Raw genomic sequence first — 18,873 nt, 5'->3', positions numbered from 1 at the left:
CGGGCCCTGTGACAGCGAGCTGTCCCGGCTCGGATTCGCCCGAAGCACCCTTCTCGCGCGCGTGGACTGCATTTCCCAGCAGGTCCCGCGGCGACACAGCTTGAAACTACATTTCCCAGCATGCCCTACGCCAACTCTCAGTTTGGAACCACGCTTCCCAGCATGCCTTGCTCTGGGGCGCAGCTGCCGGGCTAAAGTTCTGTAGGCAACATTGTGTCCTAGGGCGGCAAGTTTCTCGCTGCGCTCGGAGTCTGCGCCTCGGAGCCTCTGGGGCGGGGCGGGGTTTGGAGCCTGGCGGGGCGAGCTCAGCGCGGGTGGCCCGTCTCTGCTGCGTTAGCCCGGGCTTCAGCCGCGCCCGAAGATGTCCGGGCATGTAAGTGTGTGAGTCCGGGTGGGGAGCCTTTGTCCGGGAATAACTCACGTTCCCGCCCCGTAAGCCCGCTGCCAGGGTTGCCCCGCTGCCGACTCGCCCCTGCCCGCTGGCTGCTTCTCCCTCCGGGGCGCGGTGGCACCTCGGAGTCTCCTCGCCCCTCTGCCGCGTTGTGTTTTAGCTGGGTGGCTTCATGGTGCTGCGGGAAGTGTGTGTGTGTGGATGTAAGAGTCAGTCTGCATGTAGGATATAAAAATTGTGTTCTAGCCAATGCTCAGATCGGAACAGAAAGTGGTGGGAGGGTCACTCCCTTCCTGAGTATTTTCTAAAAAACATCCCCAAACCTGCGAATCTTATTTAGCTACCTAAAGCAATTATCAAACTGTTTCTAGCTATTCCTCACCACCAACATAAATACCGAGTGCCTTCACTCCAATATTACCTTGCTTTTAATCTGAAGACAATAGAATAATATGTGTTTAGATCAAATCAGCTGTCTCCATTTATTGCCCTAGATGCTTCATAAGAGGGAGAGAGGTCTTTACTTTTGAAAAACACTCAGTTATTCCATAGTGATGTAAAATATTATGTGTTAGTCTCAGCTCCACTTTTATATGGCAGGGACGCCAGGAATATAATTGAACCTGCCAAGGCCCAAATATGTGATATTGACACAAAATGAGAAACCTAACAAAACGTATCTCAGGCAGCTTTAAAGAATACACTGGGCTATTATTGTGTAAATTACCTTATTCAATAAACCTCCGTTTGTTTACAGTTTTTTCTGGTATAAATAACTAAAAGTAATAAAAATGAGATGAGACAAATGTTTAACTGGGACAGAGATCAGGTTTGCTCTAAATCAGGAGATGCGCCTTTTAAACAAGGGACCCCGTGAGTGGCAAAGCAATTTCTGCCTTAGCTAAGAAGTTATTTAGTGTTTGTTTTTCCTTATCAGTTCTCTGACACAAGCAGCAAGAAAGAACATGTGAAAATCACAAGTGAGCCCAAGCCAGGGTTTCTGGAGCGACTCAGTGACACTGCTGGAGGGATGCTAATTGGACTTGCGGCATTTTCTCTCTCTTTCTACCTTCTTTTTACCAATGAGGTAAGTAAAACAATATTGACTTTTGAATTCCTTGTTCACCTCTATGTCCAAACTCCAATGCTATTCAAGACAAAGCTCTTCTTGCTAAAATATTTGTAACACTAGGTTGCTGAACAGTTCAGATTGTCTCCAGGATTCATTATTAATTTACACTTGAGAGAGGTGTCATGCATGTGGAAGAGCCTGAATTGTAGCCTGATCCTTGGTCCTGTAACACCCCCTAGAAGGTGGGGGTGTTACAGGGGGATATGATATGGGATGGCAGAGCTGTATATGGAGATTTTATCTAGAACTGAGTGTGGAGAATAGAGAGAGGATATGACTGAGTAAAATAAGATCCATTGGCAGAGGAGTGGATTGATTGGGAAGTGGGGAGAAAGGTGGGTCAACAGCACATGACAAGTGTGATTGGAAGAGTTTGTTTGGACTTACACGTGTCTGCTATGTGCTAGAGCACCTCCTCTGTGTATGTAACTTCTGCTTTGTGCTGTACAGCTGAGGGGCAGTTGTAGTGAGGAGGGACTTGATGTGCTGCAGAAGCACAGAATGAATCACTATTGAATATGGGAATTGGAGGTTATCTAGCTGACTTGTTTCACCAGTCTCAGAAAATGACTTACCATCAGCGAGCAGGGGTGATCATTTTTATCCAGCCTGGTTTTTACTCTCTCATTGCTTCCTCATTCTCTTGGTATATTGCAAGGCTAAATTTTCAGCTAGCTTCATTGTACTTACATGAAAGGAACTTAATGCACCTAGCCAAACTGGGCAGATCTATTTTGATTAATTCCTAGGATAATCTTGGGCCCTGTCTTCTGCAAACATGCATGTTCTCAACTTTAGTACCATGAGAAGTCCCACTGAAATCAACAGAACTACTCATGGTTGTAAAGTTAATTGCATACATAAGAGTTTGTGGGATTGAGGCCATAATCTGTTATCCTGAAGGTATTTATAGTTAGAGCTGGTTGGAAACTTTGGGGTGGGAGCAGAATTTTGTGAAATTTCATTTCAGATTTTCATCAACATTTTCTAACCATCAATGTATAAATGAAGGAAGGGAACTGTTCACAGGTTTAGGAGATTGTAGGACAAGGAACAATAATCTGAAAATAAGGGAAGAAAAAATTGCTAGATCATAAATCAGAACAATTGGACAGTGGAACAGACTCACAATGGTACCACCATTGCAGTTATTCAAAAACAACAGGTAAGGTAAAAGGTGAGGAATAATTTCAGGGTCCTAGCCTTCAACTTGTATGTGCCTGCAATGTCCATCAAAGTAATTGTGAGTGTTACATACATAAGGATTGCTGGGCTGATAGCTCATGCTAGTGTAAATCAGGAGCAGTTCTGTTTTCTTCAGTAGAGCTACATGTATGGGTAGTGGGTGGTTGTTGGTTTTTTTTTTAAGGGTGCCACCTGTTATTGCTAGTCTGATTATCCCACAAACTGTTACTCATGGGAGTAATCCCTGTGCACATGAGTAGTTCCACTAACATCGGTGAGGTTCGTTTCACAAATAAGTACTACTCTCAAGTATCAGACATAAGATTGCAACAGCTGGGAAGTGCAGATGTGTTCCTTGGTTACATGCATGGAGGCTGAACCTATTAGCACTTAATGGAAGCTGTGGCTCCAACTCCTACTAAACTAACACAAAGTGGCAGTGTGTGACTATACCTCCACATGGTTTTTTTTCTCTTTTTTAATTGACTACAGGGACGAGCCTTGAAGACAGCCACTTCCCTTGATGAGGGTCTTTCTCTTGTGGTCCCTCTTGACAATATTCACAGTGTGTCCCAACAGAACGAGGGAAAACTAGTGCACTTGTCAGGTGCCCTTAGAACATCAAAGGTAGGTAAACAATAGTTAGTTTGAAAATAATGCATGAACTAAAAGGAAGAAAAACTCTTTACCACCAGATTAAACCCATGCATGCTTGATATGAAATATTACTGTGGGCTGTAAACCTCCCATCTGAAAATGTTCCTCCCCATTCCTGTGCTGTGTGTTTGGGAGCCAGCTGTGCATTCCTGAAGACACAAAGTCCTGAGGATCTTACATTGCAGAGGCTGTGCATCTTCTGGTTATTCCAGAGATAGTGATGTTGTTTGTCAGCTCTTTTTGCAAGAGAGAATGTGATGGAAAAGCAGCCGGCAGAAAAGAATAAAAGTTTCTCTTCAAGTGGGTTCATGCATGGTTTAATGGTTAGAAGTGTGAACCAGGATTCCTGGTTCTATTTCCTTGCTGTGCCAATGACTTGCTGTCTCAGTTTCTTCAGGTCAAATTCACCAGTGGTATAAGCAGATAGGGTGTAGTGCTCCCTTTTTAAAAAAGATTTGTACAGCCTGTCCATCACTGAGATATCTCTGTGGGTTCATGGAATTTCACATACTTTTGACAGTGATAAATGTGGTGTCTCATCCACAAAATGGATCTTATCACGTGATTTTGGGAAGCTTAGTTAATGTTTGTAAAATTCTTCAAGATCCTCAGATGAAAGAAGCTACAGCATAGAAATGCAGAGAAATAACTGTTCCTGATGTGTTGTTATACTTTTATTCCATCGTCTGTCTTGCTGCATGTCACCAGGGCCTTTTTCTTTTAATTTTTATTTCAGAGTGTTTTTGAAAGAAAAATTTTACATGACACCCCCTTTACTTTTTCATCACAATAAACTGAGATTTCGCCAAGATAAATTTACAGGTATCTGCTCTGCTGGAATCAATAATAAGAAGTTGGAGTTATCTGAGATACAGCTTTTTAGACTGACTTGTATTTTATTTATATCCTAATAGCCTTTGTTTGATCCCAGCTATGGGCTCTCCATCCACGCTGTCAAACTGAAACGTCAGGTGGAAATGTATCAGTGGGTAGAATATGAAGACTCCAAGTAAGTCGTAGGCTCGTTATTTTTACTTCTTACCAGAATCCAATTACAATTTAAGGAAAAGGTGCTGGCTAATTAATGTTTTTTGTGTGTGTGTTTTTGGGGGGAGAGGGGAGGGGGTTGTAACGTGATGACCCAAGAGCCCTTGAGTTTTCACAGTTTCCTTTAATTTTCCCTACATTTAATTTTGGTTTAGTGATTCTGGCCCCAATCCTGTAATGAGCTCTATGCGGGTGGACCCCATTGCAGGAGCAGAGTCTTAAGAGAATCCCAACAACCTCCAGCAGTAGGTGAAATGTTTTCCCACGCCCTAACCTCATATAGTACTATATCAGACCTCTTGCAATCTAAGATACAGCTGTGGCTTTTACCTTCTATTTTCTGATACAATTCCATAGGCTCCTGGAATATTAATTTGTTGTAGGCAATGTCAGTAGAATCTATACATGCATAATTTATTATAATTTACAAAAACAGTTGAATACACTTTCTAAAAAGTATAGAAATCAATTTTTTTTTAAAAGTGGCACTAAGGATTGTACAGACTGATCAATGTGGATGTGCCCCTGTGGAACCCTGCTGACTCCCATGGGTCTTTGTGGCTCAGTATTGCCTAGGACAGGGGTGGCCAACCTGAGCCTGAGAAGGAGCCAGAATTTACCAATGTACATTGCCAAAGAGCCACAGTAATACGACAGTAACCCCTCATCAGTCCCCCCGCCCCCACTTCCAGTGCCTCCCACCCACCGGCAGCCCCACCGATCAGCACCTCCCCCTTCCTCTCGATCTGCTGTTTTGTGGCATGCAGAAGGCGGGGGGAGGGGTGGAGGAGTGAGGGCACGACAGGCTCGGGGAGGGGGTAGGAAGGGATGGAGTAGGGGCAGGGCCTGTGGCAGAGCCAGGGGTTGAGCAGTGAGTACCCCCGGGCACATTGGAAAGTCAGCACCTGTAGCTCCGCACCGGGGTCAGTGCCTATACAAAGAGCCGCATATTAACTTCTGAAGAGCTGCATGTGGCTTCGGAGCCACAGGTTGGCCACCCCGGCCTAGGACTTCTCCCTGCATTCATCATTTTGCAGCCCCTAATCTCGAAGCAATTGCTCCTGATGTCTTAAGTTTTTTAAGTGCAAAGTCTAGCTGCAGAGTATAGAACGCTTTCTGGTATCACCCAGCTGAACTCTCCCCACTGTTGAACTCTCAAACTCCAGAATGGAGGCACAAGCTCATTTTTGACCTCCTTCGCCAAAAAGTAAATGCATTTTAAATGGCTTCTGCTGGATCTGGAAACCTCTCCATGTTAAACATAGATTCTTCCTTTCCTCCCCTCAAGCTCAATAATGATGAACTTTCTTAGAACAAATAAAACCCACAATTTAAAATGTGAATTCTGTGGTAAACTACAGCCCTTGATCATTGGCTGGAATGCAATGAATGGGTAACTAGATGATCTAAGGGTCCCTTCTGACCTTAAACTCTATGGAAGTGTCTAGTCAATACCATGCTCTTAACATAACCTAAAATGTTTTAAAATATATTTAGTGTGGTATACTGGTTAGAACAGAGGCCTGGGAATCCAGATTCATGGGTTATATTCTCAGCCCTGCCAACAGCCAGTAACTCAGTATGTGGCCTTGGGCACATCACTTAATTCCCTCTGTCTCAATTTGCCCATCTATAAAATGGCTACACAGGAAAAACCGTGTCTGAATTTGGGATTATCCAAACTTCTTCTTCCCCTCCCCCCTGCAATTTCAACAGTCATATAAAAACCAAAATTAATTTCTGTAAATTCCAGTTTCTTGAATGTCTCAGGGTCATCCAAAACTTTCAGTTCATTGGAGTTTGTCTGTAATAATCTTAGTGGTACCTTCCTCCCAGTGGGCTGTGCAGCTTTCAAGAGTGAATGTAGGAAAGGCCTTTTAGCTGCTTTGCTGACCGGTGCAATAGAAGAGCAAAGCATTATTATTATTATTTATTATTTATTTTATTATTTTACTGACATGAAACAACAACACATAATTTGTTATAATAAAAACCTCAAAAAGAAAAGGAGTACTTGTGGCACCTTAGAGACTAACCAATTTATTTGAGCATGAGCTTTCGTGAGCTACAGCTCACTTCATCAGATGCATACCGTGGAAACTGCAGCAGACTCGAAAGCTCATGCTCAAATAAATTGGTTAGTCTCTAAGGTGCCACAAGTACTCCTTTTCTTTTTGCGAATACAGACTAACACGGCTGTTACTCTGAAACCAATAAAAACCTCGTTATGGATGTCTGTAGCTTTGGGTGTGGAATCAGGACTCACTGTTTGGGAAACTGTTGTCATAACACACAGAAAACAATCATCTAGAAAATTTTGAAGATGCAGAAAACAAGAGGTCCCCAGTTTAGAGAGAGTCTGCGTTTACGGCACTGTGTAAAGTACAGGCACCACACATGTAGCTACGCACTGCAGTGAAAGGCAGGCTACATCCGCACTTGTCGCTGCAGTGTGTAGCATGCCACAGTGCAGGGCTTCAGCTGCGGGGAAAGGCTCTGGTAGCTCCCCTCTGCCAGAGCCTTTCCCCGCTGCCGGAGCCTTTCACTACAGGAGGGAAAGGCTCTGGCAGCAGGGAGGCAGCAGTGTTAGACCTGGGAGGCACTGGTTGGGTGTGGTATAGAGCTGTGTAGGGTATATCCCTGAACCCTACAGTATGTAGGAATCTCTGCCCTACTCGCCATAGTTGTGCCTCACTGTCTACTCCGCTATTTATACCTGTGCTAGCTGGGTACTGTCTCTACTCTAGAATAGGTATCTATACTCTACACCTGGCCATAAGAGTAACTACCTATAATGTGCATATGATGCTAATGCCAGTAAGAGTCCTTGGTTTAGGGCAGTGGTTCAGTCCTTCCCATATTGGGCTCCCCGCCACTAATTTAGTGGACGCCTACCTTCCAGTTAGCTATAGGGGAAGGGCAGGGTGTGTGCCACTTCATGATACCTGTCTGCAGGATCCCCCCAACCTTGCTGTTCAGAATCTATTATTTAGGGAAACGTTTACTTCATTCTAAAGATAAGTTTGGCTTGTGCTTCGTTTCCCATGGGCTTCCTGTATGTTTCACTTGTGCGGTGGGCCCTGTCCTGACCTTCATGCTGTGTGTTTTCTTCTGCAGAGAATATGAGGAGAATGGTGAAGTTAAGAAAGAAACAAGATATTCATATAGTAAGTTCATCAGTGCACAGTACAAAAGCATTTCTCCCCCTTTGAATTCAAAATGGGGTTTGCATGCTGATTTAAAAATAAGTCCTATAGTACCCTGCTAGGATGAGAAGAAAGGGGTTTGGAGGAACAGGGAAAGATTCATTCCATGCTCCCTTAGCAAATGGCAGAGACTTTGTTCCATGAGGTAATTGAGATGGGGACCAACTGGGACGCTGTTCATGAATAACCTACAAATCCCAAAATGTCTTCAGGCTTGGATAGTCCGAGTGGGTGACTGGGAGGAATGGCATGTGTATTTCATACTCTATGTTCAACGTATTGAGAGACTGCTCAGGCACTGGTATCAGCCAGTGGAAATGCCCAGTATCTTGAGTGCCTCTGCCTTTTGACAAGCATTTGGCAAAAACTATAATGCCCATCTGGCAGAAGCTGTAGAGAGGATTATTTCCCTCCAATTCTGAGCTACCCGATGGCAGAAAACAAATACTCTGAGTCTCTGAGCCTCATTTGTCCCTGATTCAAGCACATGGGCATGTAATGTGGGTATGTAACAAGCCATGTACATGATTATAAAAAATACTATCAGCCTGTTGGAATACAGAGCTCCTTGCTATGGAGATATATCAGGACCAGAACTGGTGGCTGTGAGCTAAAGGAGCTGCTTTACATTAGAAGGGAACTAATATAGACTGGTGTATTCCAACCAATAGTTGTCAGTAGGTCACACATGAGAGCATTCCATGCAAGCACCCTCACTTCACCCTTTAATGAGGATCCCTTGCTTTGTCTTTGTCCCTGCATGGAAATATGGAGCTTTCCTTATTCAGCAGATGAGCTACAGAAAGAAGGGGGAAGAGATGATGATGCTGCAGGAGTAAGAAGGAAGCTGCCAGAGCCAGTGCTGAAAATCTCAAGAAGCTGCTTTGTGTGTCTTTGCTGTGAAGACAGTAGCACAACATTGCGTCCTACTGGGGCTTCTTCCCCTCTCTGTCTGCTGTATCACCACACTGAAGCAACTTATTCCAGCAGAACAGTTATTCCTTTCTCAGCCAGCCAGAAATCATCCAGTGATGGGAACCAGGGGTGGAATCCTGGCTCCACTAAAGTCAGTCTGAGAACTCCCATTGACTTTAGTGGAGTCAGGATTTCACACCAGGTAGCCTTTCCCTAAATCTTTCCATTCCTTTATAAATATGTCATGAGATGCAGGTGTATATATGGTACCTTTTTTAAATATATACCTTGGTGTAAAGAATGTTACTGCAAGTATAAGGCACGTTGCCTAAAACTTGTCAGTCCTTCTGTAGCATTTAAGCAGAACATTCTTGATTTTAGTGTTTTTAACTCTTCTCTTCCCAACTTGTATCCCATTTTCCTTAGACACTGAATGGAAATCAGAAGTTGTGAACAGCAGAAACTTTGATCGAGAGATTGGCCATAAAAACCCCAGGTAATTCTGACTTCTGTAAGATAATATTTTTGAATTTGATACCCATGCTAACTGACTAGTCCTTTCAGCTCTTTGTGAGGTAGGTGAGAATTATCGCTATTTTATAGGTGGGGAAACTGAGGTACAGACAGGGCGGGGGAGGGGATTTGCCCAAGGGTACCACAGTGAATCAACAGTGGAGCCAAGATTAAGTTATCTATATTATAGCTAATAAGTAATAGGAAGGGGTCTTCCTGACTTCCAACTGTATTCTTGTGCCTCTGGAGTGTGCTGCCTCCAAGTAGGAAAACTAGAAAGGATTCCTTTCTGACTTTCATAATCCATCAATGAAGCATGGAGCTATTAAAAATACAAAAATAGAATGACATCTCATGTGATTGTCATGCCAGATGCAATAGTGCCTGCATCTTTTGACAGAGCATATGCAAGATCACAGACTTGTTTGTGTCAATCACTCAAGGCATAATTTATTTTTAATTATTCCCTGCTGCCACATTTTGACTTATTGACTTATTAACTTTTGAGTTATTCTTATAAGATCCTTGGGGCAGGGACCTTCTTTTTGTCCTGTGTTTGTACGGTGCCTAGCACAGTGAGGTTCTGATTTACAAACTCCTAAGCACTATGGTAATACAAATAATATTCCGTACAGGTTCTGATACCACCTTCATCATGGTAGTATCTGAGCATTTTCCAGTGGTGCGATGTGGCAAAGAATGTCTATAAGGATAGGTGGGAAAAATGGCATTTGGGGTTTTGAAAAATCTCTGCATCTTTGCTTTGGAGATTTGGACTTTCACAAGCGTCCCATAAACTGAAGCATTTTTATGCAAGTGGAATTTTGTTTCCAAAATATTCAATGTATTTTTAACAAATTGGCACCCTGAGCTATGCAAATAACTTAGAGCTGGTCAGAAAACATGGCAGGGTGGAGGGACTGTTATGTGTTAGTTTTCCTTTATTTTTTATTGACATTTTCCAACCAGATCTACCATTGTGATTTGATTTCAAATAATAATCTTATTCTGCTTCTAGGGCTGCCACAGGAATAACAATAAAATAGGTAGCAGCCCAGAGTCAAATGATGCAAACCATAAAAGCTGTGAATGCCATTGTAAATTAGTTACATGCCTGACTCAAACCCACCGATTTGAACACTAAAATTTACAGTTCATGCCTTTCTGATGAGAACCTATATCTTTCAAGTCAGTTCTAAATGTGTCAAAGTGCATTATCACCTCATTAGCTATTACGAGTGTAAGAGAGACTCAAATTCTAAGAAACAGTTTGTAGGGAAAAGATGTGGCCTTTGAATTTATTCTTTCTTTTGTAGGGTGGTGCTCTATCTGTATGTATCTTGGGCTTTGATCCTTCAAACACTTATACATGTGGTTTGCTTTACAGCCATGAGTTATCAGTGGAACTACTTATGGTAGTAAAATTAAGCACGTGTAGGTGCTTCCAAAATTACTGGGGCTTCAGCTACTACTATGACTTGATCATGGTTTTTAAGTACCAACTTGAGGAGAAGATTTCTGATAGAGGGCTCTTTAATTTAGCAGACACAAAGGCATAGCAAGATCCAGTGGCTGGAAGCTAAAGCTAGGAAAATTCAGACTTAGAAATAAGATTCATTTTTTAAACCATGATGGTAATTAACCCTTGGACCAAGTTACTTAGGGATGTGATGGATTCTTCATCATGTGAAGTCCTAAATAGCTTTCTAAAAGAGATGATCTAGCTCAACTAGAAGTTATGGGCTAGATGTGAAAAATCACCTGGTATAACTCTCTGACCTGTGTTATGCAGGAATCAGACCAGATGATCATAATTGCCCCTTCTGACCTTAGTAACTATTAATGGTCCTATTACTGTAGTATCTGAGCACCTAACAATCTTCTAATGTATTTATCTTTACATCATGGCAGTTATTTAACTCTCTGGTACACTCTCACACTCACAGGTTTTTGTCTGTCTGTCAGCACGGATCAGTATTTTGTGCTTCTGTGTATTCTATGTTGTTGGTCAAGAGTGTGCTCATAATACTAGAATTTATACAGAGATTATTTCTTTTCCCCAAGTGCCATGGCTGTGGAATCTTTCACTGCAATTGCTCCTGATGTCCAGGTGGGCAGTTTCTTTCTTTCAAAAGGTAAGGGATGTTTTTTACTTATTATAACAAATACACACTGGGTCAAGTTCATCACTGGTGTAACACCATTAAGCTCATTGGAATTGCACTGCAGATGGCTTTTGGTTCATTATCTTTTGGGATGGCAGACTTTTAAATGGCTGTCTAGGGCTAACACAATGGATCCTGAAGTCAGTGCACCACCTGAGACCTACATTTGGCTCTTTATTCTGCTTAGGTCTTATTGAGAAAATTGACAGTTTTAAGCAGATGAGCCTGTCGAAACTGGAGGATCCGCATGCTGACATCACTCGAAGAGAAGATTACTTTTATCACAGCGAGAATCCCAGGCGTCCAGAAGTAAGATGAAAGGGCTTTGCAGAGATCATCAAGGCAGCAACTAAAATCTATTCATTGAAGAAAACGTAGGGTTTTATCCTGCAAGCTGCACGCCACTCTCATCTCCCATTGAAATCAATGCAAGTCATAGTGCTGAGCAGCTTGCCCACTTAGCTCTGACTGCAGAGCTAATGGAAGAGTGATTAATTTCTGTATATCAAACGAGCTTCTTATCCTGCCCTTACCCTCCTCTTTCTCTTCTTGAGTGTCTTCTTCCCGTATGTTAGACTGACAGGCTAAGAAGATGCTTTTAAATGGAAAGAAACAGGAGCAGGGCTACTGCTATTCTCACATAGGTGGGTTTCATTCGTGTCTAACTGGTCTGACTGAGTTAGGTCTGCTCAGTGCAAGTGAACTGAACGCAGTAATGAGTGAGCCAGGTCACTGCTGGCTGGCGCTGCCTGCCTGCGGCTGAGGATAGCTAGCTGTAACTCTCTTTGGGAGCCCATCCTTGCCACTCCTAAATCAGACAGGGGAAAGTGGCATAAAGCTTGCTCTTCTTTGGGACTTGAGTTATGCTGTCTCTGCAGCCCTCACTTTCTGCCAACCCAGCCTGGAAAAATCACAAGCCAAGAATCCTACCTGGCTGTCTCATATACTGGTGCAAAGCCTTATGGCACAGCATCCTCTCTTAGAAGTTTTTTAAGGTCAGGCTTGACAAAGCCCTGGCTGGGATGATTTAATTGGGGATCGGTCCTGCTTTGAGCAGGGGGTTGGACTAGATGACCTCCTGAGGTCCCTTCCAACCCTGATATTCTATGATTCTCCCATGATGTTCCCGTGCAGAGTGGCTTCACTGGGAATTTTTTGTTGAAGTAAATTTTTATTAACTTGTGATTTCCGTATTTCCAGGTGGGAGACCTTCGTGTTTCATTCTTCTATGCGGGTCTGAGCGGAGACAAGTCCCACCTGGGCCCAGCAGATGTGGTAAATCTTCAGGTTCTCCAGTGATTTGCTCCCTAAGGCCCCAGTGCTGTAACGAGTAAAGCTCTTTGATTGGTTCCTCTGCCTCTTGTAAGGTGTCCGTGATTGCTCGTCAGCGAGGGGACCAGTTGGTTTCATACCAAACCAAGTCTGGAGATGTCCTGCAGATTCTTTATCCTGGTGATCTCTCTGCTGAGGTGAGTTATCCCACAGCATGAGTAAACTATTGGAGACAGCTAGCATTGAAACTGGAGGAGGTAGCAAGAAGCAGGGAATGGGACAGTGAGTTTCCTCCCTCTTCACGTTTCATTTGCAGGGGAAAGATCGGGTGGTAAGTTACCAGTCTGATGCTGGACAGAGGAAATCTGGTCTGAGTATTGCCTCTCCTGCCTCTAATCTCACTGCTGGAGGACAAGACAGTTGTGAGCCTGTGTCCACCTCCCTCATCCCCCCACCCTGGTCTTTGTGTGTGCCTGACCTTGACTTTGCCTCAGAAGAATGCAAATGCTGTGTACTCTTACCCTATCAGCAGTAGCCAGTTAGGCTGTTTCATTCCTGCTCATTAAAGTGTGATTTGTGGCAAAAGTTACCACACAAAATAACTTCCTTCTGCTATTGCTTCCTTCTGCTGTAAATGAGAGAGCGACTGTGGGTACAATAATGTCTGTTGGACCGAAGATATTACCTCACCCACCTTGCCTCTCTCATGTCCTGAGACCAACTCAGCTACAACAGCTCTGTTGTAAATGGCATTCTTTGTCCCCCCGTACCCCCCCCCACAATTGTTTGCCATCTGTTTGTTTCATGATCACCCAAATATTTTCTAAAGGTGATATTTTAAAATAAGTTAGTTTTTTAATTAAAGCCTGTAATTCCATCCTCACCCCTTCCAAAATCCATCCCTTTTAAGGGAGCTAAAGGTTTGAAATACAATTATTGTTAGTACAGTTGGGTGGGAACCCTCTGGCAATTAACTGGGTTGCAATAAACCTTGCAAGTTCTAGCAGTTTGATGATTCACTTACTCCCCTGGCAGGTTGGCTTCCATTAGTGATTGTTTTGTGCCTTGCTGCAAAGATCCTTGATGCCAAGTATTTGAGTTCCCAAAAGCTGGTGAACTGGCTCTTGCTTCAGGCTGGTCTTGAAAGAGATAAGAAATAGTAACAACTTTTGTTGTAAGATGTGACCCTTAATATATTTTTACTTCAGCAGAAACTGAGACACCACCAATGTAGAGATTGGTCCAAATAGGATACAAGTAGTTTCCAGGAGGTGTCTTCCTACTATAAAATCTTTATAAGCAGTTGCAGAGCATCTCAAAGCATGTATGAACTTAATTCATTAATGTTGTACATGTGGTTCTGAAAATCTCCTTTACTAAAACTGTTTGCTAGGCAGTGTCTTGTTTTTGAAACGTGCCCAAATTTCTAGTCAGCAAAACACATGTATCTCTTCTGAATAAAAACAACACAATTAATTAATATGCAAATCTTCTACAATTTTCCCTGGTCCCAGTGGAGGTTGCTGATTTTAGTGCATGTGTTTGGATAAGGAGAGAGAGAAGGCAGCAATCTTTACAGAAGTGTATCTGATTGTTCCTTGGTAGGGAAATGGATGCTCCTTATTTGAGTTCATCAGCAACAACACGTGTGCACTTTTCAGGTGTGTTCTCACCTTTAATCACAAGGTGTGACAGAAAATGTTGTGGACCAAGTTAGGACTCCACAAAGATGGCCTTGGCCCTGCCCTTTGGCCACTGTTGTAACATGTTGGGCTGCTGTTGAGGGAGGGGAAAAAAGCTACACTTTTAGTAGCCAAGATAGTATTGCAAATGGCCCTGTATCTCTTGGGAAGCATTAATATTTACAAGCATGATCCCCTGTGATGTATTTATTCATAAGGTTCAGGAAGCAGCAGGATTTGGGGCTTGAAGGAACCCAGAAATGGGCAATGTATAACAGTGTTTGGGTTTCAGGAGGTGTTTCAAAAAGAGCATGAAAGTAACACCATGAAGACCTGGGGTCTCCGTGCAGCTGGCTGGCTGGCGATGTTTGTAGGCATCAACCTTATGACCAGAATCCTCCACACTTTGGGTATGTCTGTTACTAGAAACAGAGCTCGGTTTAGAGACGGGACCTGACTCAAAATGCTGGATCCTAGTGACAAAATGACCAAAACACAAAAATTAATTTTTTGGCGGGTGCAGAATTTGAATCTGGATCTGAACTTTGCAATTGGCTTCTAAATCAATAAAGATCAGAACCAAAATCCCAGATCCAAACATCTGCTTTGTGGATGTATGAAATCTGGATCAGAACTTTGAGATTTGAACCCATGTAATTTGAAATGTGGATTAGGTCACAATTCATAGTCTCGTCTCTCAGTCTAGTCCGCAGCGGATGCTTACCCTGTGCTTACCAGTCACAGACTGATAACACAAGCTGGGCAGGTTCTTTAAAGACTTTCCCCATGCAGCTCTATCAGACCTGCTATTGTTTCCAAATACAGAACTGCTATGTACCTGAAGTCTGAATTGTTGTGATTTGTATTGCAGTAATGCCTTGAGTCCCAGGCCACCACTGTGCTAGGCGCTGTACAGACACTGAACTAAAAAATGGTCCTTGAATTATTTGTATTTTAGTTTAAGGCAAATTTTACAAGAATAAACTTGGCAAAAGAGCATTTTTTACATTAAACTTGTTTAAATTGAATTCCAGAGCTACCTCTTGCTCTGAAATAGCATCTATCCCATATTTTGAGAGAGACATTCACGATGCTTGAGACTCTTCAGAGAAGTTTATGCAATCTCCAGTTCTCAGTGAAATGTGACTAGTTATACCTAGTCTTTCCTCTTGTGACTTTCACACACCTCTGTCCTATGTATTTTATACATAAGAAGAAGGATGGCCTTGTTAACTTTGGGACAGGCTTGGCCATTAGGAGGCTTTGAATTCTATTCCCAGCTCTGCCATACATTACTGTTGTATCTTGGAACTGGTATTTAACTACTTTCCCTGACTTTCCCCTATCTGAAGAGAAGGGGAATGACACTTAACTGCCTCCCAGAGATGTTGAGGCTTTGCTTGTCAGTGTTTGTAAAGTGATCTGCGATCCTCTGATTGAAGGGACTGTGGAAAGACCTTATCCATTGTTCATTGAAATGGGTGGGAGTCTTTTCGTGGATTTCACTGGCAGCTGGATGTGGACTCTAACCACAAATTTTTAGCAGTATAAAATCTTACAGCTGTTCACACTGTCAAATATTTCATTTTCTGTTTAATTCTTCTTCCCACCCACAGTGGATTGGCTTCCTGTTGTTCGAGATCTGGTTAATATTGGACTTAAAGCTTTTGCTTTTTGTACAGCCACCTCGCTCTCCCTGCTTACTATTTCTGTGGGGTGGCTCTTCTACCGCCCACTCTGGGCTCTACTGATTGGGTTGCTGTCTGCTGTTCCTATTGTGATTGCAAAATCCCGGGTTCCACCGAAGAAGCATCAGTGATGATGGAAGAATTCCTTTTTTTTTCTCTCCCCTTGTACTTGAACCCTGTTTTTTTAACCCTTTGAATCCTAGTGCATTTATCATGTTTCAAGCTATTATGACATGCTTAAGGCACATTACAGTTCAGAATCTTGACTCCCTGCACCAGAGTCCAGTAGGAGACAAAGGTGCAATTTTTTGTATGTTTATTACACATCCATGGGAAAACGTAACTGTAGAAGCTGCAGTTTGGAGTGGGTGATATTCTGTGTATTTAGAGGAGGAAGTAGCATTTGTTACTTAACTGCTATTTGCCAATCTTTACTTATTAAAAGAGCAATGCTGTGTGCTATCCACAGGGGAACAGGGACAGATTTAATTATGCGATCCATGATGTGCAATCTCTACCAGATTTTGTGTGTTTGCCTCTCATTTAACTATTCCCTCTTATTTTCTTATGTACATGGAGAAATATACTTATGTTGACAATGTTTTGAAGTGCATGTTCATAGACAAAATGCTGCTTCCACATGAGTGAAAGCTGTGTTACGCATTTAATTTTTCAGTAGTTAGAAAACCAGGTATAATGTATAAGGTTTTCAAAAGTAACTAGGGATTTTGGCTGCTCAATTTACCTTTTAAACAGACCTGATTTTCAGAAAGGGATGAGCCTTCACTGAATCAGAACCCTGGAAGCGGTCTCATTTGGGCACCTAAAATTGCTAGCATGTCTACCTTGTTTTGTAAAACTTTAAAACTGATTTAAAATTCCATCTGCTTAAAGGGATAGTCTAAGGTCAAAAAACATAACCGGTTGAAACTAAGAACTGATGTAACCTGTAAAACTAATGTAAACTCCTGTACTTAAAAACTGATTAATATTTCCCCCTTTATTTTTTTCATTTCACTTAGTTTGGCTAAGGAAAGATGCATGAGAAACAAACTGAGTACTTATATAAGCTGTAGTGTTTGGATTTAAACGCTCTCCTTCGGGGTTTGCAAGGGCCTCATACTTAAAAACCTTAATTGAAATTAATCATTAAAAAATTGGTTAATGTTTTGTAAACCTAAATGTTAAGCTTGGTCACGTTAGGGGAAGAAGCAACTCTACATCTAACCTCTCACTGATTCATGTTTACGTTTTTCTGCTAACACCAATACTTACGTTTTTGGAACCCCTTTTGTATTATTTTTAAAAGTGTATTTGCTCCTAACAACTTAGGGCTGTCTTTCAGCCTGCTTTTTCCTGTGCTTCCACTTTTGTAAGCACAACTGATGTTTAAGAAGAATACCTAATTCCATGCACAAAGGAGGAATATGGTAGCTCATTGACCTCAACCTTGATTTTCAAAATCTTATCCCTTAAAGTCCAGTTAAGAACTTCAAGAAAGGTTCCTTCCCCTTGCTACATTATTTATTTTACTTGAATATATCTGAGAAAGGGTTTTTGTTTGCTCAGGATCTTAAACAGGAGAAACTAAACCAAAGCTGAGGAATGTGGAAGGTATAGACCTTAAATCCACTTAACACGTAGTCAACATGTTTAAGGAATCAGACCATGTAATTTTAAAATCAGTTACTATAGTTACCAAGGTTATTAGCATTAGTAACTTATCTAACAGCCCAAGGACTATTTAAAAGTTGACTACAAGATGAGAATCCAAGTCTTTAGTGATGGGGCAATTTTTGAATTTTTTTTGCACAAAACTATTAGAAAGAATGGCTTGTAAAATATAACTTTGGGCAGTTGCTACTTGAATGAACAATAATCATTAGGCAATGCCCTTTTATTCCTGTTGATATCCAGCCAGTGTCAGTTTAGTTTCAAGGCTCTAGGGCCCTAATCTGCCCCCAGTGAAGTCAGTGGGAATAGGCTCTTGGGCAGGTTGCCTGGATGTACAAATAGTCAATTAATGAACTTATGCAGTGTTTGTCTGCTACTTAATCATTGCAGTATATCTTCCAGTACCTCAGATGGTGCTCTTTTGGGGAACACTGTGTTGAACTGATACTTTCCAAACTTAAACCCCAACCAGCATTCAGCTACTGTACAATGGAGACTCTTGAAATAGTTTTCTATGGAAGTGCTGAACTTTTGTATGTTTTATTAAAAAAAAAATTCTCAGATGGTGTGTGTGTTTGGGTTTTGTAACTGGGCTTTGATGCTAAAGGTGCTGTAACCACAGCTGATCTGAACTCTTCTGGAGACTATTAAATACAGGGAGACATACAGCTCTTAGCTCCTAGACAAACCAGCTCATTACTAAAACTACACTGAGAAAAAGGCAACTGTTTAGTTGTAGATTTACATTCAAATATTTCACTCTCAGGAGGCATGTTCATATTACCTGAATTACTAGTATCCACAGTAAGGTACTTTTATATATAAAAGGCAGCACAGTGGAGTGGTTTAAGAAGAGCACTAGAACTTGAAGACAGGTTCTGGTTCCTAGTTTGCCACAGACTTGCTGTGAGCAAGTTGCTTAAACCTTGACATTTCCTTATCATAGAATATCAGGGTTGGAAGGGACCTCAGGAGGTCATCTAGTCCAACCCCCTGCTCAAAGCAGGACCAATCCCCAATTAAATCATCCAAAACTTCTAAGGAAGGAGATTCTACTACCTCCCTGGGTAACACATTCCAGTGTTTCACCACCCTCCTAGTGAAAAAGTTTTTCCTAATATCCAACCTAAACCTCCCCCACTGCAAGTTGAGACCATTACTCCTTGTCCTGTCCTCTACCACCACTGAGAATAGTCTAGAACCATCCTCTCTGGAACCACCTCTCAGGTAGTTGAAAGCAGCTATCAAATCCCCCCTCATTCTTCTCTTCTGCAGACTAAACAATCCCAGTTCCCTTAGCCTCTCCTCATAAGTCATGTGTTCCAGACCCCTCATCATTTTTGTTG

The 18,873-nt window shown here is 42.2% G+C and overlaps 1 protein-coding gene across 5 annotated transcripts in view; it reads left to right on the top strand.

Annotated features, from left to right (window-relative positions):
* The first annotated feature begins 202 nt into the window (after positions 1-202).
* TMEM43 (transmembrane protein 43) overlaps positions 203-18,873 on the top strand; it is a 26,990-nt gene continuing 8,319 nt past the window's right edge. For 3 of the 5 annotated variants that reach the window (XM_077822643.1, XM_077822640.1, XM_077822642.1), the window contains exons 1-11: positions 203-373; positions 1,329-1,478; positions 3,201-3,335; positions 4,280-4,374; positions 7,530-7,579; positions 8,960-9,029; positions 11,111-11,181; positions 11,399-11,520; positions 12,412-12,486; positions 12,579-12,680; positions 14,458-14,575. In XM_077822643.1, coding sequence (XP_077678769.1) covers positions 362-373; positions 1,329-1,478; positions 3,201-3,335; positions 4,280-4,374; positions 7,530-7,579; positions 8,960-9,029; positions 11,111-11,181; positions 11,399-11,520; positions 12,412-12,486; positions 12,579-12,680; positions 14,458-14,575 — 1,000 coding nt within the window. In that variant the 5' untranslated portion in view covers positions 203-361. Of the gene's footprint in view, positions 374-1,328; positions 1,479-3,200; positions 3,336-4,279; positions 4,375-7,529; positions 7,580-8,959; positions 9,030-11,110; positions 11,182-11,398; positions 11,521-12,411; positions 12,487-12,578; positions 12,681-12,799; positions 14,576-15,781; positions 18,089-18,873 lie in introns of those variants that run through there. The other 2 variants (XR_013346705.1, XM_077822639.1) reach the window with 2 other exon arrangements.

The sequence above is a fragment of the Eretmochelys imbricata genome, chromosome 7 (genome assembly GCF_965152235.1).
Source record: "Eretmochelys imbricata isolate rEreImb1 chromosome 7, rEreImb1.hap1, whole genome shotgun sequence".
NCBI lineage: Eukaryota > Metazoa > Chordata > Testudines > Cheloniidae > Eretmochelys > Eretmochelys imbricata.
Note: the sequence above shows the minus strand (reverse complement) of the source record. Positions and strands in the feature narration are given on the sequence as shown.